Source organism: Labrus mixtus, chromosome 5 (assembly GCF_963584025.1).
Source record: "Labrus mixtus chromosome 5, fLabMix1.1, whole genome shotgun sequence".
Taxonomy (NCBI): Eukaryota; Metazoa; Chordata; class Actinopteri; order Labriformes; family Labridae; genus Labrus; species Labrus mixtus.
Window position 1 is genome coordinate 4,287,220 of NC_083616.1, and position 26,281 is coordinate 4,313,500.

The 26,281-nt window shown below is 41.7% G+C and overlaps 1 protein-coding gene across 1 annotated transcript; it reads right to left on the bottom strand.

Annotated features, from left to right (window-relative positions):
• Positions 1-12,070: 12,070 nt before the first annotated feature.
• Positions 12,071-24,045, bottom strand: LOC132973776 (TNF receptor-associated factor 2-like). Its single transcript, XM_061037369.1, has 10 exons — positions 23,648-24,045; positions 20,996-21,074; positions 20,408-20,506; positions 19,651-19,812; positions 18,501-18,575; positions 18,298-18,372; positions 16,405-16,887; positions 15,165-15,342; positions 14,912-15,060; positions 12,071-13,629 (listed from the first exon to the last, which is right to left on the bottom strand). Exons 1-10 carry the CDS (start codon positions 23,833-23,835, stop codon positions 13,411-13,413), a joined length of 1,707 nt encoding a protein of 568 aa, XP_060893352.1. The 5' UTR covers positions 23,836-24,045; the 3' UTR covers positions 12,071-13,410.
• Positions 24,046-26,281: the final 2,236 nt, after the last annotated feature.

The window sequence follows — 26,281 nt, forward strand, 5'->3', positions numbered from 1 at the left end:
ATAAAACCATAACATATAAGTGAGATGAAAATCAAACCATTGAGTAAAAATACTTTAAATGTAAGTTTGCACATGACAGCAACAACGTAGGTGTCATAAAGGTGTGTCTGGAACGTCCACTCAGTGCTAAAGTCGTCACATGAAAGTTACATGTTTCATTACAATTAATGACTATATAAAATAATGGTATTGTTATTAGGCTGATGTATCCCTTTGTGTAGCTCTTTTTTGTTACCAGTGTTTGGATAGGCCTATAAGTGTGCGCGTGTGTGTGTGGCGGTGTGTGTGTGTGTCCGTGTACTACATTATATGTCTTAACCAGCTCCAGAGACAGTGGGGGTCCCCAGTATCTGGTACCCTTATTATGCGGCCCCTCGCAAGTTCTGAAAAGTTTGGGAGCCCCTGTACAAGGGCACAGATTACTAAACACCAGACTTAAATGATTGTTGTTCTCTTTAATCTTGTATCAATGTGATTTCAGCTTATTATTTTAGCTCAGGACCCCAATCTTTCCGTAAAACTGATCAGTGTAGTTTTGGTGTCCAAACCAGTTAGGGTTGAGAAAGGTACTGGCACTGGATTTTGCTATAAAGTCAGGCATTTGACATTGGCCTGATGGGAACTAACCATGCAGCAACTCCCACTGTTGAAAAATAAGGCCGATGTGGAAGTGCAAAATCCTGCAGTTCATTGAGTGTCCCCTTGAGTCTGTCTGCAGAAGCACTTGAAGTCACACACACACACACACACAGTCACAAATAAACTGTATTTACAACAGAAATTAACATGTTTATAGCCTTGTTAAAAAAAAGAAAAGAAAAAGGTCTGATTAGCTCATGTCACGATCGACACACTTCACAGGGGTTGAATTTTTTGATGAGTCATCTGTTTTGATTTTATGACGGATAAGTGTTATTTGCAAAAAAGCTTGTAGCTGACTTGACAGGCAGGCGCGAGGTTACAGTTTGTCAGGAGGCTTAAGACCCGCCTCAGCTCCAGCTCTTAACCTGTCGTTAGGTTGAATGAAGGTTAGGGTGAGACAGCATTTCCAGCACGGCGACCGCCATCAATGGGACTCCAAAGCCCCCTGCAGTTACAGATGGGTGACGTTAATCAGGCTCTGTCCTTTAATATTTACAGTCTATGGAACTGACACTGTTTTGGAGCAAGCCTCAAGTGGCCCCTTGAGGAACTGCAGTTTTTGGCATTTCAGCGTTGGCTTAATTTCTTACAAAAATACTGCTCTTTTAGCGGGGCCGTGGTTCCATGCAAACCAAGCTCCAGAAATGATGACAGTGAACACTGGTTTGTTGTAACTTGTTATCCTAAAATGTTTACTCTTTAACAGACATAGTATGAGATTCAGACAAGTAATGTCCTATTAAAAACACAGCAAAAACACAATTTATACTACACAGAGCAAGATTTGTTGCATTTTTCTGAACTTGTAGCTGTTTTTTCCCTCCTGTGTTTGTGATGGAGTCACATCCGTCCTGCAGTGAAGATTAACGCAGCAGGGAGATTCCTCAGTGGCCACCCACTGTTTGCCTTTGAGATGGAGAATGGCCGCTTGTGCATCTCACAGAGGAAACACAAGAGACGTCCTTGAAGAGCTCTTCATCTGTGCTCGGGCTCGGAGAGAAATCTAACTTTGATTTGGAAAATATAGACCCGGAGGACCAGAGGAACTGGTTAAAATGATATCACTGAGAGGAAAAAGATTGAAGCCTGCTACCCACCAAGCTGCCTGATGACACTGGGCTATAGTCACTATGCTGATGAGGTGACAGCAGGGAGGGCAGGAGAGGAGGATGGATAGAAAATGTGTTTCCACTAACATTGATCATTCTGCTCTCATGCAAGTGTTTTACCCCATTGCATCTCCACAACTACACAAGGGGGAATACTTGGTCAAATATTGTGACAGTGGTTATATCTATATATAACAAAACTGTAAATATTTCTGCATGATGGATTGATATGGTTTGCTTTCAGTCATATTTGAAAAGGTAGGTGGGGGTAAACTGAGACAAGCCTGCCCTCTACTGAGCAACATAATACAAATGTGCTGCTGACAGCTCAGGGTAGATCATAGGATGCAAAATGTATATGCAAGAGTTGATTTTTTTAGACATATTTGTGGCCTTTTAGTCTTTTTTTTGATAGGACAGTGGGTAGAGTAGGAAAGCAGAGAGAGAGAGAGAGAGAGAGAGTGGGAAGGGAGATGCAGGTCCAGGTCAGATTTGAACCTGGGCTGCCCGCTTGGAGGAGTATAGCCTACGTACATGGGGTGCGATCTAACTGCTAGGCCATCAGTACCCATGGCCTTTGAGAAGTAAATTCATGGCATTTTTTTTATTTTTCATTCGAGAGGAAATAGATTCACATTCTTCCATGAAATAGTTTAGGAATAGGAAGGAAATCTGTAAACATTAGGTGCAGTTTGTACTGCATTTTAGGAGATAATAAATAGATGCATGTAGGAACATTAGAATAATTCTCTTTAATCTTCTCTCCTAGATATTACAATTTTTATTACTTTTTTTTTTGAAAGGTTTATTTTTGGGCTGGTCTGAGCTGCACTGTGGTGAAGTGGTTATCGCTGTTTTCTCACAGCGAGGAGGTTCCTGGTTCAAATCCCGGTCGGACAGGAGCCTCTCTGTGAGGAGTTTACATGTTCTCCCCGTGCATGCGTGTGTTCTCTCCAGGTAGTCCGGCTTCTTCCCACAGTCCAAAGACATGCTTGTTAGGTCAACTGGTGACTCTAAATTGTCCGTAGGTGTGAATGTCAGTGTGGCTGATGGTCTGTCTCTATAGGTCAGCCCTGTGACTGACTGGCATCCAGGGTGTAGCACGCCTCTCACCCAATGACAGCTGGGATCAACTCCAGCATCCCCGCGACCCCGAACGTGAAAAGCAGTAAAGAAAATGGATGGATGGAGGGATGGATTTTTGGGCTTTTTTTGCCTTTATTTTAGAGACAGGACAGTGGATAGAGCCAGCAATCGGGTGAGAGAATGGGGAGTGACATGTGGGAAAGGAGCCAGAGGTCAGATTCAAACTGCTATGGAGTACCTTATCCTCTGAGTGCACGCTATAACCACTAGGCTACCGGCACCCCCTGAACGGTTTGTATACAAAAGACCTATCCGCTGGGACTTCTGTGGCCCTGAAGACTTGGTATTAATGAAACTGATTCACAGTTAACTTTTAGTAGTTAAAATCATAAATCATGACCTCATAATCGCCACATTGCTAGCTCCTTTTTATAATGAAAGTGGAAGAGATATCCATACCAAAATGATCTAGTTTCTATTCTGCAGGACTGGTAACTTGCTTTGCACTCAAACATGCAATAGTACACTATAAATTCATTATTTCCTATCCATCCTGTTTTTTAATTCAAAACCGAGCAGTTTCTGACCTTTTGTAACATGAGACTTGTTTGCTTATTTTTAAATAGATGTATAAATTTAATGAGATAGACATCAATAGTAGAATTCATCCATAGCATCGTTTATTCTAGGCATGTCTTGCCCTCAAGCACTACTTTCACGATGACATTGATGAAACAGTATCAAGTACTTGCTCTGCCCTCAGACTGGAAGAGGGATTTACAGCTAAGCATGTCCCACAATGCCTTTGGGTATATAGAGGGAACCCTCCCTTGTCCTGATCCCATGTGATAATCCACATATTAGACCTTGTGTCCCGGCTCGGCTCACTGACTGCAGAAGTCCTCATTAAGATTCTAATCTCATGCACTACGTGATTACTCTGGTATAGTTAGTGATGACCACCCATTGAACACACTGGAAATGCTGGGTGATAAAAAGCAGGACTTCTGGTCTTAAATAATGCCCCAAGAGGACTGTCAAGTCATAGCAAAGTCAGCACAACATACGGACCAGTCATGGTCAAGACCAGATCCAAGGGAGATTAGGTCAAACAATCCAGGACGTAAAATAACCTTACAGTAAATTAACTAAGCAGTTTTATCATTTAATTTTGAAAATCTTATACATCAGGGAAAAAAAGTGTGTAGAAAGGATAGGAAAGCAAACATTGGCAGTCGAAAGAAATAAAGTCAACAATGGACTGCAAAGGTAAAGACTTTTATTTCCCCATCAGCAGGGGTGTGTCCAGACTTTTTTGACTGGGGAGGCCTAACTGGGGCCCTGACGTATGAAGGGGTGGCATACTGTATATGTGCGCACACACGATTTAATTTATTTAACTTTTCTATTTCCACTATCTAGGGGTAGCAGAGAGAACTCCCATGATTCCCCGCTAGCCTCGATATCATATTTTTGTTATTGTAGTATTGATAGTATTAATAGTACAAACTTTAATGCATCTGTTATTTTACACAATTCATTGATGTACATAATGAATTATATTGGACCCAACACTGACCCCTGGGGAACACCATATGTAATGCCCAAACAAACTCTCCCATATTCACATATCGCTTCCTGTTTTTTTAAATAGCTTCTAAACCACTGTAATACTACCCCCCTTATCCCATTTATTTCTTGAAATGTTTTTTTATGTTAATAAATACCCCCAACTTCTAAGATACACACATACTCAACATGATAATAGTTTTCAAACGGTCTGTAGATGCTAGCAAAGTCATATTTGCGCAGATCCAGTAATATTATTGTACCTTGTCAGTCGACATGGTTGTTTTTCCTTCTCTTTGCCGTTTTCACACCCTCTGCTTGTAAACAAATGCACGTTGTCTAAGGCGTAACAGCACTATGTGTGTCTTAAATCAGTGCAGTTAAACTCAGAGACCTTTTGTGGGCACCAAAGCGCATCAACCAACTTTCCTACATATTGTTGCTTTAATATGCTCTTTAAAAACACTTTTTCTTAAAGTTTCCAAACTTCTGTACCCCTTTTTATTCTCTGGGTATAACAGGTCAAATTTAGACGTACTAAAACCTCCATGTAAACCAAAGCATGTCCAAAATAATTTCTACTTTAGAGAAAAGTTTATCCACATTAAGAAACTTTGCCTTCTAATGAGGTCTGCACCCTGACATGGCCTCTTCCAATTATCTCTCCAGCTCGTATGGTATTAGACAGCATATTAGCCTGGATCAGGGGAGAACTGGAGGACACACTGCACAAAGATCAGCCTGTTCGGACAACCATAACCTCATTCATAGAAATGGCAGGTAATATTTCCTCGTTCTTAAGATGAATTTGCTGTTTTCCTCTGTGCCTGTCACTGGTCATTTCCTCTGTCTCAGGGGTGCTGCCTACTCAACGTGACCCCGTCTTTGAAGCTATGCATGCAATACTTTTTTTCCAGCCTAACAAGGAAGAAACCAAAAGAGGGCTCTTTGTTAAGGCCACTTGGTAAACTACTTAAAGGAAAGTTTCTTTCTATACCACATGGAGATGAAAAGGAGTATGGCATTGATGTTGTTTTTGAAGGAGCTCTACTTTTACCTCAGAGTTTGATGTTGTGTCGTGTGTGGAACAGTTTTCATGCCCCTAAAACAGTTTGACTTATGATTTATTTCTTTACGATTCAAGATACCATCCTTTTATCTCTACCTTAGAGAGGACATACAAATATATAAATCATTGAACATATACAATGATAATCGATGCCATTCCTTGCTGTGCTTGCAGTTTCAGCTATTGATTTGTGGTTACACAGGCAGGAGGAGTCCTACAGTGGGAGAGAGGGAGCGCAGTGCTGGATTTGGACGATAGCTTGTAGGAGTTTAAGAGAACTTGCTTTAAAACTGCTGCTATCAGGATGTTGTGATGAGGAGTCATAAATGTATGTCAGATACAAACAGACGTGATCCCTTTACCATGTTAAAGGCAGGGTTGGTAATTTTGAAAGTAGCATTCCCTCAGTGCTCCATCTACAGTCAACCCCTCCCCTCTGTGCTCCCTCTAAAGCCACGCCCCTCACTTACAGGCACAGAAGCGGACCTCAGCTCATCGCTTGCATTGTGTAGACACTACGTCATCTCATTCAGCAGTAAGTAAACTCACAGTATAAACTCTGTCATCAGTGATGAGCTTTGAGTGTTGGCTAGTGCACACAAGGGTTCGAGAACGAGCAGGGAGACAGGGAGGTTCATGATTGGTTCATCAGATTGGTACCTCGTGGCAGACATTGGTCGACGTTTTTACAGGCTTACAAACTGCTACAGATGACAGATTTTCAGAATTCATGAGTTATTAATTTCTGTCAGGACCTAGAGACAATTTCAACCAAAATCTTAAAAAGTCCATCTGGAGAAAAGTACCAACCCTGCCTTTAACAAAGTGACTTTTCTTGAAGCAGGTAATTGATTGTCTGTATTTAACATTTTTGAGTATGTAAACATGTCAGAATATCCAATATGGATGGATGGGCTTTAAAGCAGCCCTTAAGAAACGGATGACGTCACTCAGGCTCCGTCCGTGTTCATTTACAGTCTACTTAGACTACTGTCTACTGTCTACTGAGACTTGTGGGTACAGCAAGCTCAGGCTGATGAAGTTTTTACATTTTCTGCTTCCACTTTTAATCACAATGAAGCCTTTTCACTGTTGTCTTTCATGTTCCTTGGAGCATGACCTGAGCTGGACTCTCTCAGCTTTCCTTCATTTTTTTTAAAGTCTGTTTTCAGTACTGTGTCTAGTCTAACTGTTCTGTGATAACAGAGTACACTGTCATAATGCTCCGTTGCCTTTGCACTGGGCTCCCCCATGTGGCAAAACCAGGTTAATAAAACAAAAAGTTGCTGTTGTCAGATTTGTCCCATTGTAGAAAAGTAGTAAACGTTCAAAACAAAAGAAGAGACATCTGACATCTTTGCATATTTAAAACTTTAATAAAACAAAAGTAAATACAAATATGGAACAAATGTCCTGTAGTACAAAGAGTTTACCAACACACAAGTCACTATCCACACACTATGTAGCAGAGAGAACAAGAACAATGCAGTTTGATGTCATTGCTACAGATGAAAGCTCTTCATCTTAATCTCAGTACGGGCTTTAAGAGAGATCTGTACACAGAGAGATAGATATGTAAATAAACATCAACCGACCTGCTTCGGTTTTGACACTTCTGAAGAGTTATTTGAACTACATACATCAAGTTGACATATTGTTTACTCTGTTGCAATAACAGTGAGGCAGTGTGGCATTTCTAACATCGTCTAACATCGCTGATACAGCCCAACATGAACAGGCTCAGGTGTGATATTGTTTCCCCTGTTGCGCTCTGCAGACGTTTCTGTCAGATCCCGTCAAACAGACGCAGCTACAGCGGGCAGACAAACACACAGACGCGTATGTATGCTTTACTTTGACATTTAGCAGATGGAGTGAAATGTGAAGCCCTTTGTGATGAATAGAGCCAAGTCCCAGCACACATCAGGTAACACAGTAACAAGAAAGAGCCAAGATAAAACGTCCTCACCGCGCTGCTAGGCTGAGCGTCAATCGTCGACGTAACTACCCAAATAAATGTAGCAGCTTGTTGAGTTGAGGCTGCAGTAAGACATGCAAAATGTAGTTTTCACAATGTGCAGCAATGATAATATATATTTCTATCATAAAAGAGGGAAACAGAGGATGTGTTTTTGTAATAATCACAAAGACAAAGGTGACTTCAGGAACATGAGCTGCAACTTTAGGCGTTTTCACATTAGGCACGATTTCTTCCCTCCCCGCTGGTCTGCGTTCACATTAGTAACATCGATCAGTACCCGAGTGAGGTCGCGTATGTACACTGTCAGATACAGCAGGGGTCAGTATGCACACAGTTGGTTTGCAAATCCACCAAAAAGCAGAAAGAAGAGAAAGCAACCATGGCAACCACTCACTGGCTGAGTCCGTCCTGCTAACTGTTGAGTTGTTTTTGTTTTTTTTCTGAGACGCCAACAACGACCCTCTTCCTATGTCCACATGTACCGTGCAGCTGAGAGGATAAAACGGGCACGTGCTGCACGGACACAATGTTTTTTGAAGCCACAGGAGCCGTTTAGAATGACGTCATATAGCGGTCCACTTCCTTGTTTGAGCACGTATACGTTCACATCTCCCACAGACCGTACTCGAGGACACATGAATCGTGCCCAGGACCACCTCTTCAAGCGGACTCGGGCATGGAACCCGAGTACAGTACGTTTGTGTTCACGCTGATTAAATGAACCGGACTTTGGGGTCAAGCGTACTCAGATCCAGGCCCGGGTCCCTAGTTGTGAAACCACCCTTACTGAGGTCAGACTTCATCATGTACTCACAACCAGCCAAACGATCCAACACATGCTTTTAAACGGTCTCATCTTATGAAACAGTTTATATATTCTATTAATAGAGTTTATATATCAGAGATAAGTTCATCACAGCAGCACACAGCTCATCAAACTCAGGCACATCATCAAAGTAATCATATCACTCCCTCTTTTATCATATATTTATCATAAAATCATAAAAATTAGGCTCTGTTTTACAATAAGAACCAGTGATTTATACAGATATGTATTTTTCTTACCACTGAAACCTCTCATGCACAGAGAGGTTTCAGTATTGTTGAGAGGTTTCAACACGTGTTGGATGTGTTTGGCTGGGTGTTTCTGCTTTTTCTGACTTCAGTTAATCTGTAGGTCTATAAAGTAAAAGCTGTAACATTCACTAGTTTGTTGTATTCAAAGGGAAACATTCTTAGTCACTTACATTTCCATACACTGAGGGTTTATAAAGGACGAGACACAAATCAAACACACAATGCCCAAAATCAAGAGATTCACATTTCAATGGTTTGAAAATCACATTAAAGCACATCCACAACTTAGTGAGCTCATGAAACATAAAACAGGTACAGGCACTTAATTCTTCTGTAAAAAGTAGGTCAGTTCAAAGCTGTAAGGAAATCCAAAAATAGGAAAACATTATAATAACATCGACATTTTCCCTTCCATCCAGAGGCCTGCACAGCTCAGTTCAAGTCTCCACACATCTGTGTATCTAAGCACGCCCACAGGCCGCACCCATATGGAAATATCACTCAGTGTCTTCACAAATACCCAGATGTTTTCTGAATTTAGTGATGTGGCATTACCAGCATCGAGGTTAATCTATTTAAGACTATTTAAAAGTCCAATCAGTAAGATATTTACTGGGTTAAATGATAAAATTACCTTACGATATGATCAGACATTAAGGAAACATGCTATGTTGAAGTGCTGTCTTCTCTGACAACAATGCAGCAGCCAGTATGTCCTCCTTCTAACTTTAGATTCTGCTCCTGAATGATCTGGATTTGTTTGGACCAGAGAAGGGAGGCGGTTTTAAGGCGACCCCCCCACACTGCCGTTTTGGTTGCCCTCGGAATATCCGGCAAACAGTAAACCAACAGGTGTTGCAGCGATGGAAGCAGCAAGAGAAGTGGTTCAGATAGAAGTGATTGTACCCGACCTAAAAAGCCTCTGCATGTTTCTAATAAGCTCCACGAGCAGAAACGTGCTCAAACTAGGATCAATGTTGGAGATGTTTTTTGAAAAATGGAGAGAGGTTAGAACACAGAAAGGTTTACAGACCCATGCAGAGCTGGATAAACACTGAAGCTTCAGTGTCCACCACATGGTAACCTGCGTGAGCATCGACTCTAGAGGGGGGGGGGTAGGTAGCCCTCTATAATGTTTTGAATCTGGACTGCAGTACCCATTTTAAACACTAGGTGTCAGAGTTACATATTGGTCCTTTAAGAATAAGTTGCATCACATCAAAAAGTATGAACAAAGGGAATGAATTATTTGTGAAGACACTGCAGTGGACATATTTTAATCAAACTTTTCCTGTCTGTGAATATGTTAAAAAAAAAATGATTGCAGGGACAGATTTAATATTTGACCACTTCAATTTAAAAATCGGTATACGCACAAAATTAGATTCACAATTTGCTAAAAAGCAACCGCATACACAATTTGTAAAATGCAAACAACAAACAATTGAAGTTTAACATTAAACAATAGTCATTGCATCTGTCAGATCTTATATGCAAATATAGTTTTCTTTCAAAATAAAATATGTCTTACTTCCATTTGGGAAAACAATCTGTTGCCTGGACCCAATCTTCCAAACATGCAAACAAACACATCAGCTAACATGACAGGAATTGATCAGATCGCACACACACACACACACACACACACACACACACACACACACAACTGAGATACTGCACTCAGAATTCATGGAATTCAAACAATGTTCACCACCACAAATGATTACCATTGAACACAGGACTTCAGAGTTAAGAGGCATAGATGTTCAAAGCAGTAAACAAGTTTTAAAGATCAACTGCACGACAAACTTCGTGCAAAGCTGAGCGATACTCTGCTCTGAAGGCTACATGTGTGTCCACATTTATGAACGCACGGGGGGGGGGGGGGGTTGAAAGATGATGAGTCGACTAAAATGACAAGCTGTACACACAAGCAGTGAACACAAGCGCTTAGACCTGTTTAATCTATTGTTGTGTTTCTACAACGTTAAATCTAAGTAGCTACGATGTCACTGGTCTCATTATTTTCTCTTTTTAATTCAAATTCAAATCAATCAGGTAATATGTTGGTGTTTAAAATGTCAAACTCAAAAAATATAAAAATACAATACAAAACCTGGGTGAAAATCTGATAACAAAAATAATGTTTGCATCAAAAGCACTTTACATCTCCATACTGTTTTCCTTTAAGCTGCACTATTAATATTTATCTATTAACAATCGGCAAAATGACTGCAGGTGATATGAAGGGAGTCAATTATCATGATAGCAACAGACGAAGCTAACTCTGATCTATAGCTCTCTTCATCTCTTTAAGCTCACTGTTGATTTTCACTAGTTTGAATGACTTATTAGGGCTGTCAGATGATTCTTCTTTTTCTTTTTACAATTAATCGCAAAATTTCAATAGTTATTTGCCATTAATCGTGTTTTAAATCGAATGTTTGAAATTGCATTATTTCGCATTTAATATGAAAATTGTTAGGCTTTTATTTTGAATTAAGCTGAGAGTACTTTCTGCCTTTTATTCTGAAGGACAGGTAGGGCCTTGTTGATAGATCGACGGTTTCTGCATTAACTTAAGCACAGAAACAGGAAGTGGTTAGGGACTAAAGTCAAACAGCTCAAATAACAAAGATAAATGTTGGATGTATTTAACATTTATCTTCGTTACAGGTGGATATTACTTTTGACTCATCAACTGAGCTGTCTAGAAGTTGTTGTGTTTTTTTTTTCAGGGTTTATTTTGGGCTTTTTATGCCTTGATTTTGAGAGATAGGACAGAGGATAGAGCCATGAATCAGGGAGAGAGAGAGAGTGGGGAACGGCATGCGGGGAAGGAACCACGGGCCTGATTCAAACCCAGGCCGTCCGCTTGGAGAACTACAGCCTATGCAGGGCGTGCGTACTAACCACTAGGCTGCTGGCGCCCCCTGTCTAGAAGTTTTTTAAAAGTGAAATGACACATTCAAAGATGCAGCAGTGGACTTCTTTCCCATCACTGTGACTACAGGGAGACATAGTGATGCCTACCCATGGTGCACCTAAAAAAATAGCATATATTATTGGTGATAAAAAAAAAAACATGAATTAACTTCTGACCTACAGGGAGAAAAAAGCCTCAAGTAATAAAATGTTGGCCACTAGATGGAGAACATTGTATAACATCTAGCTTGCTAAAGGAAGGAGATGTTAAAGTTTTTATGTATTTGATGTGTATTGAAGGTGATATAATGTAACAGCGCGCTAACATTTTAGCCAAAAGAGAAAGCTGTGAGTTATGACTTGTTTTCAAGTTCAGCCCCAAGTTTCCAAAAGCATGTGTTACCATTCAACTTGATTTTTTTTTTAGGGAATGTTAATGCTCAATCATCTAGCTACAAGTTATGGTCCAGGTTTTTGTTTTTTAAACACAGCTAAATACATGTGTTCATGTGCTTGCTGCTAATGGATCGTATCTCCATCTGATTAGGTGAAACTACTTCAATTTAATCTGAAATCAACACCGTGTTTAAAACTCACAGACTCTAGTCAATGGACTGATGGTGCGTTCCATTTACCTCGGATCTCGGAGCTGGGAATCACACTGTAGTTTCCCGCGTTTCAGTTCCAGTTAGCAACAAGCAGCATGGACGCCTCCAGGAGTACCTTTGTTTTTTAAGCTAATACCTGGCGATAACAACACACTACGTGATAGTTTGAACGCAAAAATAAAATGACAACATGTCCACGGAGAGAACTTGCACTGTACTATCGGTGTGATTTATTTAATTACACTAAAAGAAGGCTAAGCTGCTAATAAACACAGCTAGTGTTACAGCTTAAATGTTACTGTTGATGCACGGAGCAGCCATGTTGGATTTTAACTCGGGCCCCTGAAGATACTCCGAGTTTCCAAGTCAAATTCCGACTTCAGGGGGGGAGTTCCTGATGACGCAGCAGACAGGTAACTCTTAATTTCCGACTTCTGAGATCAAATGAAACGCACCATCAGCTCTTGTTTTCAAAGGGAAGTCAGTGTTAAAGTGCCTGAAACCTGCATTCTCTATCAGGGCAGGAAGGGGGCGACTCTTCTAGCCCAATGGTATTGAAAGTCTTCTTCTTAGTTTATTTATTAGCTCAGTGAACATTTTCCTTTTAAGGTTATTGTGCCTTTTTTAAACACACTTGTGTAAATGAAGTCCCCGTTTGGAGCGAAATAGAAACACGGTCTGATTTCAGGGGACACTGCGTGGAATAGACAAGTTGTGACCATGGCAACCAACCAGGAAAGAGGAATAGCATAGCATATTCACTCTGTCCCCCAAATTTGGGTCCTTTCTTTGACTCAATCAACCACAACAACAAAAAAGGGGTGATGGCTATGACTCAGAGCCTTGAAGCAGACGTCCTCAAACAAACTGAGGACATCACTGTAGCTACGTCCACTTCTTACATACAGTCTATACGATGAGCCTCGTCTGTGGTATAAGATATCACAGGATGATCACTGGATATTAGAGACGATGTCATCCAGGTTGTCTACTTATTTTACAAGCATAATGTCCTACCTAGGGTCTTGCAAGGCCTCTAACGTCTTGTTGAGGGAAGCTAACGCCCATCACCAGCCTAATACTGGCACATGTACTGTGTTCAGGTCTTGGGTCCCTTTGGTAGGTAATCATTGTTTCTGTCAAAATAAATACAGAGGCTAAGGAGGTCTTGAGAACCACTGCTAAAAGAAACCTTTTTTTCCTTGTCTGATGTTTCACACTCCCGCCCAAACCCAAAAGTACGACACAAACCTGAAGCAGAACATTTCTGGAGGAAACAAAGCCTGTTGAGTCGTCTCCCATAGCAACCAAAGGCAGGGTTAGATTCATGCCCTCGTCGTTTGACTAGAGCCCAGTGAGGTCTACGATGGCCTTGATGAAGATGGTGTCGTCGCGTATGTAGGAGTTTTTAGAGTCCAGCTTTGAGAGCGGACAGAAGAGTGGACATCCGCTGGCAATGTTCATGTCACTGACCGGCCTCTGGAACGACGAGGACGAGATGTCGGGCCGGAAGGCATCGATGATGTGCTCCCTGTTGTTCTGGTCAAGCAGCATTAGGGTGACCTGAGGACACACGTTAGAGGAGTCGAGCTCAGTGCTCTGGAAAAAGTTCAACTTTCTAACTAAGGCCCCGTGTCCACCTAGCGTTTGTCCGGGCAGGAAAGCGCTGGCTGTGCGCCAAAGAGCGCTTGCATGAAGCGTCAGATTTTTGATTTCCCGATCAGACACGGAGCAAAGAGGATGTGGATACAAGACACGATGCGTTGGTGGCAAAACTACAGGGAATATCATACATTTTGAATAGAGCGCTGGTGATGTCAACAGCGCCTTTCGGAAAGTTGAAAGATTTTCAACTCGAAGTGGCCGCACAAAAAAGGCAGAGCGCTTTTTCTCCAGGTAGCTGCCTTCTGCTGCAAACGCTCTCTCCTCATTGAAAACAATAGAAAAAAGACGTTGGCGTTCAGAAAAAAACGCTTGGTAGACACTAGGGTTACTATATGATTAACAGTGTATAGAGAATGAATAATGCATCATGAGAAAGAAGGATTTATAATAACTTGGAAACAGTCTCGCCAAATGCACATAAAAAATCAACTGACTGAGAAGCATCTAAAACAGTCAAGTAATATAAATATGCTTTTTTTTTCTTGACACTTAGGCTGCTTACACACTACACGTGCTCTCAGGCCACTAAGATCTTAGGATCATTTGTTAACGTTGGACAGTCGTAGAACAAATGTAACAGTTTCAGTCTTCATGCACTGCAGATATAAGACTCACAGTAAGTCTACAGAACTGCTAGCTTCTCTCCACACCTCCCTCACCTGCTACTGTGGTCCACAACATGAGAGAGATGGATACATCAGACAGCTGTTAACATGGATTTCTTCTCTACTATGTTCTTTAAGGTAAAACATGTTTTGGATGTGAACCTTGACGTGTGAGCGCTTTTGTGCAGGAAGACTACCTGGATGCTGAAGTAAGTGTTTTAACCTGCGAGGTGAATAAAGTCTCCCATGTGAATGAACGTCAACAACCAGATTTTTGAACGATTTCAACAAATGTTTGTCAACTTCAATTGAAATACTCATCTGTGACCTATGACCCTGGCACATGCATCTAAAGAGTCAATGTTGAAGTTTAGTTTGTGTCCCTCAGAACCATATGTATTAGAAAGATTTGATCGTCTGGCTCTCACATAGAAAGCAAGTACGATGTATGTGTTTGTATACTGTAATAGAAAAACTAAGTCTGCACAGATACATCTGTATGCTAAATAATAAGCATTGTACATTAGCCTCTTTTTAAGTGTAGTTTGGAGACCCCTTGTTTGAATGTGTGATACCTTCTGGTTAAAAGGCCACTTGAGGAGTGCGTCACTGTGTCCTCTCATCACCACAAAGAACAGAGACAAGTGGGTGCCGCGGCCCGTACCGTCCCCGTTCAGGTAGATCCGCAGGCACATCTTGTAGCCATATTTGCTGGTATAAAAGGCTACAAAACATAAACGCACAAACAAAGCGTCATGAAGCTTATTTCAGACAGATCATAGACGAAAATATAAAACACAGGTGAGAAAGATTATAAGAGGATGTTACCAGGAGAGAACATAGCAGGGGCTCGGCCAGCCACGGCGTCCTGTCTCTTCTTGGTGAAATCGGAGATCTTCCAGACAAAGATGCCGTCATATGTGGCAGCAGACATTTCCCTCATTTTACCGTCCATCTCCACGATGGACAGGTCCCGTAGACTCACCGTCCTCTCCAGCTGACGGACCTGCGGCACAGCAACACAAAGAGATACTGTCAAGATGTTACATCTTTCACAGGAAAACTAATGAAGAACCTGAAGCAAAAGGCAGGTGTATAGATCTCTAAAAGAAGACATGAACAAGTTCAAATCTCTTATCAGATTCTGCTGATCCTGGTCCTTCTCCACATGACCCTTTGGACATGAAACTGACCCACAGAACTCACAGAACACCTTTGTAAAGTCTTAACAAAAGGATGGGCCCCTCTAAGCCTCCTCTTTGGGTTCTCCTCTTTAGAAATAAAGAGCTCATTCGATTGGCTAAGTCAAGGGACTAGAGCCTTAATAAAATGATATTTCAGAGTGACACTGGGATGTGTAGTGTTCTTCATTCACTTTTTATGCACTTTGTAAGACAACCTTCAATTTCATGATCCAGCTGTAATATTGGAAATCACCAATTTGAAGATGCTTTATATCCGGATCTGAAGGTCACACGCACCTGGAACCGACATATTTGGAATGGTATCAGCCCGGGGGACAACATATCTCAACCCCAGCCCTCTAGGACAAACTTCATTTTCGTGTCTACTTAAGGGGACACTCGTGTACCTCATGTTCTGGCCCAGGTGAAGCCCACCTTGCCCAAAGATGTCACAAACATTTTTCTTAATAACAGATGTTGCTCATCAATAAATATACGTAAATGAAGAGGTGTCTTAAGAGGGATGAAACTGACACCATCATTGGCAGCAAGCATTGGCCCCATACTCTAAAGCAGGGTCCTCACATGTTGCCCTTCACACTTCTTCCCTCTGCTAGCCAGCCAAAGACCTCGCAGGGAAGGCTTGAAATGCTTCTAAAGACACGCTGTGCCAATGTACCAAGGTAAAGCCTGAGTCGCAGCGGTTATTCTAAAGGTCTTGAAGCGGGCATGGTTAAAATGAGAACCCACCAAAGAAAATCCCTCGACAGCCTAACGGGTCAATGTCTGCTTTTCTGACAAGATTCTCCTGAATGCTGGCTCCACCCAAACGTCCGAACATAAGACCTTAGTACATAGGAAAGTTGGTGAAGCAGTTTTTTCACCTTGTTGTTGAGGATCTCGATCTTGTCCTGGTCCAGTCGGTGCTGGCGGTTGTAGGCCTCCATGGTGGCGCAGGAGCGCTCCATCTCTCGGTTGAGGACGCAGACGATGTTCTCGAACGTGCTCACTTTGAGCTCCAGCTCTTGGCAGCGCCGACTCAGCTCGGCCACCTTGGTCTTCTCACTCTGGAGCTGCAACTCGAGGGCGGCTCCCATGGCACTGGGCAGCGGGGTAAAGGATGTGGATAAAGTCGGGGCACATGCACCCTGCACGGGAGCTGCACCACCACCACCCAGCTGGCTCATCTTCAGCTCTAGGTCCCTGAGGGACATGTGGAGCTCCTGCAGTTTGTGGCTGGCCACCTCCAAGCTCTGGGGCTGCAGGCTCTCCAAGCTCACCTTGATGCCCATGATGAAATGTAGGAGCAGGTTGAGGTGTTCGTAAGAACACTGCCGCTCGTGGTCATGGATTTTCTCTTTCTCCACCTTGGCATCAAAGAAAGACGAGCAGAGAAACATTTACAACACATACAACAGTTTTCATCCACAATGTGCAGACAGAAACTTAATGTTAATGATGCATGAAAAAGTTGTAGCAAAGGAGAAGAAAATAAGAACAGCTGTCAGCAAAGATATCATGGAGCAAATGATGTTAGAGCACTATAATAAGTATTCATCCCCAGAGTTTTTCATGCTTTTATTTTTCTAATTAAAAGAGTGGGAGTCCTCTGTGCGAAGTCATCTTCTGTTATTGTTTGGATCGAGAGCCCCCGGAGGAGGAGACTACATACTGTGCGTTTAACTCTGAAATAGAAGATGCAGATTCTTCATACTAATCGAGACCCACCCACAGAGGTTACACATCAGTCTTATAGTCTTTCTGTAATGGTGCATTGTGGGTGTTTTTATTATGCCAACTTTATCTGAAACAAAGTCTGAAGGAAGCTGTGATCCCGCAGCTGCTGGTGTGCAGTTCATCACCGGAAGAGACAGCAGGACAACACTCTGACAACCAATTTCTCCATTGTCCGTGCCCGCCGCGCTCCGTCAGCACCAAGGTGCTCAGTCGGTGCCTCAGAACGTGAGGGCAGCAGAGCGCAGCCATGAGCAGCTGTACACACATCACAGGAGAACTACAAGATCACACGAGAATAAAGAGAAAGAACGTATAAACGACATGTTGCTTTGTCTTTCTGACGTTGATTTGTTTTTCATTCGGTGCCTGTTTTGACATATTGTTGATAAAGTGATAGAAAATACCATTGTGAGTCCGTATATTGTGTTTTATTTTGAAATTGACCAGACGCTCTGTGCGCTTCCTTGTCTGACTTCCTGTCCGGGTCATTCTATTCTGTCCAGCGTAGACGGACGGCGGTGCTCACTGTGGAAACACAATCATTGACTAGAGTGGCAGCGAACGGCGGTGACGGACCGCGGCATGCACGGAGTATGTGGAAATTGGGAGTGAGGAACAATCAGGCATCAAGTTTTCACTTCACTGTTGAAAATGAAAAACTCTAAGTAGGATGAATACTTTCTGTAAAAAATGTGTGTAACAGCAAACAGACTTCATACACAACAAACAGGATTCATTGACAGGCATGAAGCAGCTCACACTAATAACTGTTGAATCATGTCATCTCTCTGCAAACAAAGGCGAGGTCGGAAATATAACAAAGACCTTTTATATCAGCATGATGTAATGGTTTCATACTTTATGTTCTGAGAGGAATCATATGAAATGATCAACCTGATATGTTCATTTACTTTACATATAAACTCTATCTATCCACCAGCTGGTACATTTATTTATTTTTTGCCAAGTGATTACATGATCCAGAAGTTATCACTCAGCCACTGTTCAAAGAGCAAATTATGACAAAGATGTCTACTTACAGACGTATCGCAGCCAACAACATGAAACCTGCATGGTGCTTTAAATTTACTGCAGAACTTAATATGGTCCACATACTGCAAAACAAAACAAAAAACAAAAAAAATGAAAGAAGCTAATGAAGTACTGAATATGTTGCAGAAACTGATTCTGAAATGAGATCAATCTTCACAGAATTATGAGAGAAATCAAATGTATGGGATACCTTTTCTCGAGGGATCTTTTTCTTCGCACAGCCTTCACAGATCATCGGGTACTTTGGACAGATTTCATCGTGAGCCTAAAAAAACAAAAAACAAATGTTAAAAGTTATTTCACATCAGAAGAAATGTCTGAGTCTTTGGCTGTCTTCTCCTTTCCTGCCTCTTTTGTCAACACATCGAGTTCCAACATTGGTGGCAGTTGTTTTTATGGGAACTACTTTACTTTACTACGCTGACTTCACCAGAAAACTGAGAATCCATCCACTCCCAGAGGCCTTTATGGTCTACCAATGGGTTTCTAGATTGGGCGGCTCTAAAGGACCTGTCAGGCTCTAAGTGTTTGAGGCTCTACAGGATCTTGCTTATTAATGCATCATCAAGCCTTTGATTTGGCCTCACTCAAAGAAACCTGAACCAAAGAGTGACGACAAACGTTCTAAAGGTCTAAATTAAAATGAAGGTCAAACGTAGTTTGCACAGAAGGAGAGGGACACAGTAGAGAATGATTATATTAATTCATATATTTATTAATAACTGCCTCATCCCTCAGTTTGCCAGGCAAACAGTAAACCAACAGGTGTTGCAGTGATGGAAGCGGTCAAGAGAAGTGGTTCAGATAGAAGTGATTGTACCCGACCTAAAAAGCCTCTGCATGTTTCTAATAAGCTCCACGAGCAGAAACGTGCTCAAACTAGGATCAATATTGGAGATGCTTTTGAAAAATGGAGAGAGGTTAGAACACAGAAAGGTTTACAGACCGATGCAGAGCTGGATAAACACTGAAGCTTCAGTGTCCACCACATGGTCACCTGTGTGAACATCGACTCTAGAGAGGGGGGGGGCGGGGGGAGAGAGCTCTCTCTAAAATTTAAATTTGAATTTCAGTTCCCATTTTAAACATATTGCTCCTTTAACTTAACTTTTATTTTGACAGCCCTGGCATGCCCCTGACCCTTTCACCTCCGGCATCGTCGTTAACTCAAATCTCTCTGCACTGATCATATCACTTGTATCTGTAGGAGATACAAGTGATATGATCAGGTCTGGAAATATTATGTCACAATATTTGCCCTAAACAATGAACAACTAAAGCTACATAATGACACAACAACCTGAGCAGTGTTGGATAATAATCATGGAGAGCAGCCTCACCTTTATGTTCTTTAACAGGAAAGGTTCTTTGCAGTATTTGCAGTTGAGCGTCCTCTCCGGACATTCTCTCTCGTTGTGGCGCTCCTGTTCGTTGGCTCTCATCAGCTCTTTGCAGGAGGGACACAGGATGATCATGAAGTCACAGTTGCCCTCATGGCTCGCCTGTTGGTGAACAACAATAAACTCTGTAAACGTCTCCTTCTTAATACTTAGTGTTTGTTAAAGCAGGACTATAGACCCTTTTCACAGTTTTTTTTTTTTTTTTTTGCAAAAGTGACGTAACTAAGCCGTCATTACGTCTTTGAACATTCGTAATGATTCCTCGACGGGGTAATATTGGTGTCCCAGTCTGTGAATTTAAGTTGCACTTCAGCTTTGGAGAAGCACGACTCAGCGGGAGCTCAACATACACACACGGTCAAACATGCACACACATAGCGTTGCGCTCCCCAGCTGGCTCCGCTGATCCTGTCTCACCTCTGTAACGCTTCTGTTTCTACCTCTGAAAACGGTACAAAGGGGGATCACTTCGTCCCCTCATTACATCACAGGGGCGTAAATAAACCGTTTGAAACGGTAGTCTGAAAATGGCCAATGACCTGATGAAGAAACTCTATATAACTGTGAGGTAGTATATGTTTTGTATTTTATCAGGATGTGATCGACAAAAACCTCCTTTAAAGAATTGTTTTTAATTAAAGTATCTAATAGGTTGAAGAATAAATGTGTCAAAAAAAATGTTTGCAATCATTTGCACCTCAAATTCTTTGATAGTTCCCGTCCATGTGCATCCTTCATTCGGACAGACGGCTGCCAAAGCCTCCACTTCTCTCCGTGCTGCGTTGTCAGGGAAAGCCTGCACAGAGAAGCAGAAGGTGTTGTCAGTGACGGCTTGTTGATGTCTTTGGTTACAGTCGGAGTGATTCTGTTACAGACTGTGAGCATCACTTTACCGAGGATCAGGACACCTGGATCTCACTTTGCTCTCTTATTTCTCCAGCACATACGGTCTTTCTCTGGACACATGACTATCAGAGCTGCTACATCTCTGCTGCCAGGAGTTACAGAGCAGCCACAAAGCTTTAAGTTGTGCTGGCTCTGTATTTAAAAACAAACAATGACTGTGACGCCACAGTGCTGACTCTCAGCATCACTCTAAGGCTCCAAAAGAAATTTGGCTCTCATCGCCTGCAACCTAAAAATACCAAAGGTGGCTGAGGTCCTCCCCAAGAGACAGCCTCGTCAATATGTCGACAAACTATGGAGCGAAAGTGCAGTCAAAAGTTGAAATCCAGCAACAGACCCCGTGGAGAACATGACATGTAGGGTAAAAAAATGTACTTACACCACCTTGCTTGAGAATAGAGGTAGGCTCCTCGAACAAATCTTCTTTGATGCAGGCGCTGCATTTCTGTGGCCCAGAGCTGGAAAGGGAGGAAGACAAATATGTGCACTATTTTAAACAAATACCTCTTCATCGTCTGTTATATGTTATATACATTCTTCATATACCATCCATGCAATCCAAATACTGTTTCAGACCACTGAGTTCACCTTTGACCCTGAAATCTCAACAAAGCTCTCCACAACATTGTAGGAGTCATATTAGGAATTACAAGAGTGTAAGACACACATTGTTCCAGCAGGTGTCGCCTCGGGGTTCAGGTCATGCTCTTTACAGGTAGGGACCTTCACTGGGGTATCAGGTGTTGCTAGACGGAAGAGCTGCTTAGTCAGCAACAGTCTAGTTTCAGTTAAATTGTGGAACTGGTTGAGTTCGAGATTCTTCTAAATGAAACATCTGTGCTGTGCTTTGGTCAAAATATAACATGAATCAAGCACCAGAGGAGGTTTGTGACCCTGTATAAACCAGCTCTCTCAGAACACTCCGTTTTGGTGTGTGTGTCTCTTTAAATGCAATGACCCCCCCTGAGTTTTCCCTGTAGAAATCACTCCTTCACTAGCGAGAATAAAAATGGCGGACCTGCGAAAAAGTTTTGTTCTAGGCTGGGGGTGGAGTCCATGGGTGGAGATATCAGGGGAGGGGAGGGGATTTTTTTTTACCAGAATCCAGCTTGTGACATCACAAACTGAGAAAATTTGAAACGGACCATCTACCTGATGGTTAACTAGCATTTAGTTATGTATTCATTCCCTAGTAACTATGCAAAATGTGTTTACTTAATTAAGCAAATATGTCTCTGTGTTAAGTAATCATTACTCTATAAAATGTGATGAGGACTTGGGCCTACTATCAACCCATTAAAGGGCCTTTCAGATAAGACGCAGTGTGTGCTGCGCTCACCGCGGAGTAGGGCGCAGAGCAGAAGGGGAGCACATGACCAAAAAGCAACAGCGCCCGTTGCTAGGTGACCGAAACCGAAATGCGTCTGCCTTACTGTACTGTGTTACCCTTTAATTATCCACCAACGCTTTATATACCCGGAAAAAAACAAAACAGAAAGAAAGGCGTTCATACATAAAACACAAAATCATGAAACACAAATGCAAATAAAGCATTTTAGAAAGTTTGTGTTTAAATTGGAATCAATTCAAAATAAATTGAGTATTTGCCTGGCAATTATTATTTCATTTAGTATACAATGTGTTTTTTGTTACAGTATCTACTATGAGAGGTATGGTACAAATATTATGATGAAAATGTCTCATTACATTTATGAGAATACTATAGTACAGGTACATGTACTATTATATATTTGGCTGTATAGTACATACCTTGTGTTTACTTCAGTACAAGTACCCTGTTTTTTATGAGGTGGGACCTACATGCACTCTGGTCAGAGGCACTGCTTATCAACAGCCAAGGCATCCAACTGCTTGGGGGCCCAGACCAGTAGGGGGCCCCTGATGGGCTCACAAACCAAAGCAGTGGCCCAAAATGTGAAAATTTTGCAATGACAGTACAGTGTTTCCCCTACCAACGCCCACCCGCCCCCGCCCCCGCCCCCCATGAAGGTCAAGTAAATATATATATTTTAAGATAAGATTTATTTTTGGGCTTTTTGTGACTTTATTGTAGAGATAGGATAATGGATAGATTCGGAAATCAGGGAAAGAAGTCATTTAAGGATACCTTTCCCATAGAAAAGGACATCTGTCATTAAAAGTAACACATGAACACCAAGATTCCTTCAAGTGTTTGTGTCGTCGTGTCGTCGTGTCGCCGTGTCAGCTTGTCAGCTTGTCCCCCCCCCCCCAACGCTGTAAACCTAGGGGAAACACTGCAGTAGAAAACCTTCCTAAGTGGGCCCCATCTGACAGCACTCACTCTTGTTGCACTGCCATGTGTTGCATGTATTATTACCGTAAAAAACAAAGTTTGTCAGTGATAGTCACCAAATAAAAATAAAGAGGAATAAGCTGTCTATAAAAAGAAAAAAGAAACAGGAGAAAAGTTGGAGGGCCCCAACAGACTCTAGAATCGCCCCTGACTCTAGTATTGTTAAAATTACCATGGTACTTGCCATAGTAATACCCTGGTACCATGCCTGGAACTTCATCACTGCATCACTATGGTAGAGTCCCATGGTACAAATCTAATTTAATGTGTGCTGCTTCCTAAAAAGACAAAGACACAGTCAAATATGTTGTAAAGACTTTACAAGCTGCAGACCTTCTGGTAAATTTGGCAAATATGCTATAAATACTGATATGACTTTAACACAAAGGTAATGCTTTGGACATTTTAAGCTGACTCACAGCGCAGGTTAACAGGATTTGACTGTGAGGACACCTGTCCAAACCATCACACATGTTGAAGATGTACTGAGATGAAGAGGTGACTGGTGACTTGCATGTAGTCTGAAATATTAAGCTGCTTTTTATTTTAAATGTCGATACTTTCTGTGTCATCGTGTAATGTGCTATATGTGACTGAAAGCAGGGCAGCAGTATTAAAATGACATCTTTGAAGCAGGTATGGTGACAGGCTCTGTAGTACACATCGAGCTAGCTCGCTAGCAGCCACGACACTCACCTCACTATTTTGTTGAAACAGAACGAGCAGAAGCGATGACCGCATTGAGCCTGCAGAGGCCTCCTCAGCACCTTCTGGCATGAATTGCACAGATGCTTGTCTTCGAGGTTGTTGGCGAGAATTTTCTTCGGGAAGCCCGGTTTGTTGCCTTCCAGGGAAGATGGTGGAGACGGCTCCTGTGCAGCCATTATTCCTCTTGAACAATATCGGGGTGCTCAGCGGGGTGTGTTCAAGACAGCAAATAAAGCTGAATGCAACATTAGAAATCATCGCCAGCTACGTCTCATTGCTGAGTTCTTCGTACACCTTCCTGCTTGTGTTTAAAACGCATGACACAGCTTGATCTTTACATGCAGAGACTAATGTTACCAGGCATGTGGTGACAGCTGAGGATGCTGTGTTTAGGTGTAGGTCTCTACGTCTGCCGCTAGGTGTCGCAAAACAAAACCTTCCAGGCTGTTATCACGAGAAAACCAGGATGCGCCGGTGTTATGCCGAGAAATGTATCCCTGTCGAGAATTTGATGCACCCTTGAAGGACAATTCAAAATGTGGCAGGCACAATTTCTACTCTACCGTATTTTGCATCCACCCTTAAATTTACTCTACAGATAATTCAGATTCAAACACTGTTTGCAGGTCATATTTACGCAGGTTAATGAAAATGTGTTTTTTTTATCTAGTCTAAGGAATAATAAACTATATTAAGTACAAACATCACATGCTTAGTTATCACAGATCTGTCTCCAGAAATAAGATTTACACCGTTTACCTATTACAAAAGCCCCAGCTATTGCAAAAGCATCAATTTACAATTTATCCAGTATAAAGTCCTTCATAGATTACACTACAGGGGTGAGAAACTAAATAAGATGAGCTTCAATGAAACTAACAAATGCACTCACTGCTCACAGAACTCAACAGACTCTTATATGCATGCTCTCTGGCACTGCTCACCGGTCAGCCATATTTAGGTCCATAGCACAGATGACTTATCTCACATACTGGTCTGCCACGTCCCCTTATCCCCCCAGTTCTGCATACAAGGAAACTTATCAGAATTACACCTACATATCCATACATCCTGCCTACTCCTGACAGCACACTTTTTTTTTCTATAAAACATTCTCATTACATACACACGCTTACATGCACACTCACTTACCCCTCTCTCTCTTTTGTCAAACCTTAAACAATTTCCAACTTTTAACTTTACTTAATTAATTTAATTACCCAATACTTAATTAAAACATAACCCCTCATCCTTGTTTTTAAGACAATGATGACTAAAAAAGATACGAGGAGAACCTATATATATAAATATATATACATAGGTTCTCCTATATAGGGAATAAAAGACGAATACACACGCAATATATATATATATATATATATATATATACATACATATATATATATATATATATATTGCGTGTGTATTCGTCTTTTCTTCCCTTTTTACCCATGTCTTCTATGTTATTTTGTTGTTGTTTACTTTGATCTTTCCTGGGGTTTTTTGCCTCGTTTGTTATGTATGTCACGATATTGCACCAATAAAAAGGAAAAAAAAATGTATATCGTTTTCCAACACTTCCGCGAGGTGCATGCAATTCCTGGCAGGGATGCATTTCTCGGCATAACACCTAATTGGACCGCCACAGCTGTGAAAAGCTGGCTGCACTTAGCCAGGTCAGTTTCAGATGTGTGTGTGTCATTTTTTGGTTTCAAAGTAAAACCAAAGTCATTATATTAATCATTGTGATGGAATGATGTAGCCTACCATAAAACTTCAAATAAAGGCCCATCCCAATTTAAGGCCCAGTCATGAATTGGTGCTAAATTACTTTGATTGATTGATTGATTGATTGATTGATTGATTGATTGATTGATTGATTGATTGATTGATTGATTGATTGATTGATTGATTGATTGATTGATTGATTGATTGATTGATTGATACCAGTTGAGAATCACTTATCTAAATGTTGCCACTTTATTGTGGAGATAGAAAGGGTTAATAAATGCTTTTCATTTGTGTGAATTTGTGCATTTCTAATACCCCTGCAGAAGTCAGTGGCCCGGCTCAGCCACCCAACTGGTGTGCACAATATTTGCAAAAAGGCTTTAAAGATATACTTTGATATCACAAAATTACAAGTTTCTAGTAAAATGATTACTCTAATCATAGGGCTCAGTCTGTAGGGACTTGGGTTGGGAACCCGAGGGTCGCCGGCTCAAGTCCAGGTGCAGTCCAAAGTATGGAAGTCGGTCTGGTTGCTGGAACCTGGTACCAGGTCACTTCCTGAGTACTGCCGAGGAGCCCTTGAGCAAGGCACTGAACCCCTAACAGCTCTGGCGCACTCGCTGCTCACACACTGGGTTGTGTGAGCCCTACTCTGACATCTCATGGGTCCTGTTTGTGCATTTGTGAAGTTCGGGCCAATGTGTGTGAAGCATGTCTCTCAATAACAGAGTGTAAAACCGGAATCTCCCCACGGGGATGTTAAAAATATATATATATATTATAATAAAAATTATAACTTGGCTCTCAAACTCCTTTGTAATTTTCCTAAACGATTCATGCGCAAAAAAACTTCAACTCAAGCATAATTTTAAAGAGGACATATTATCCCCC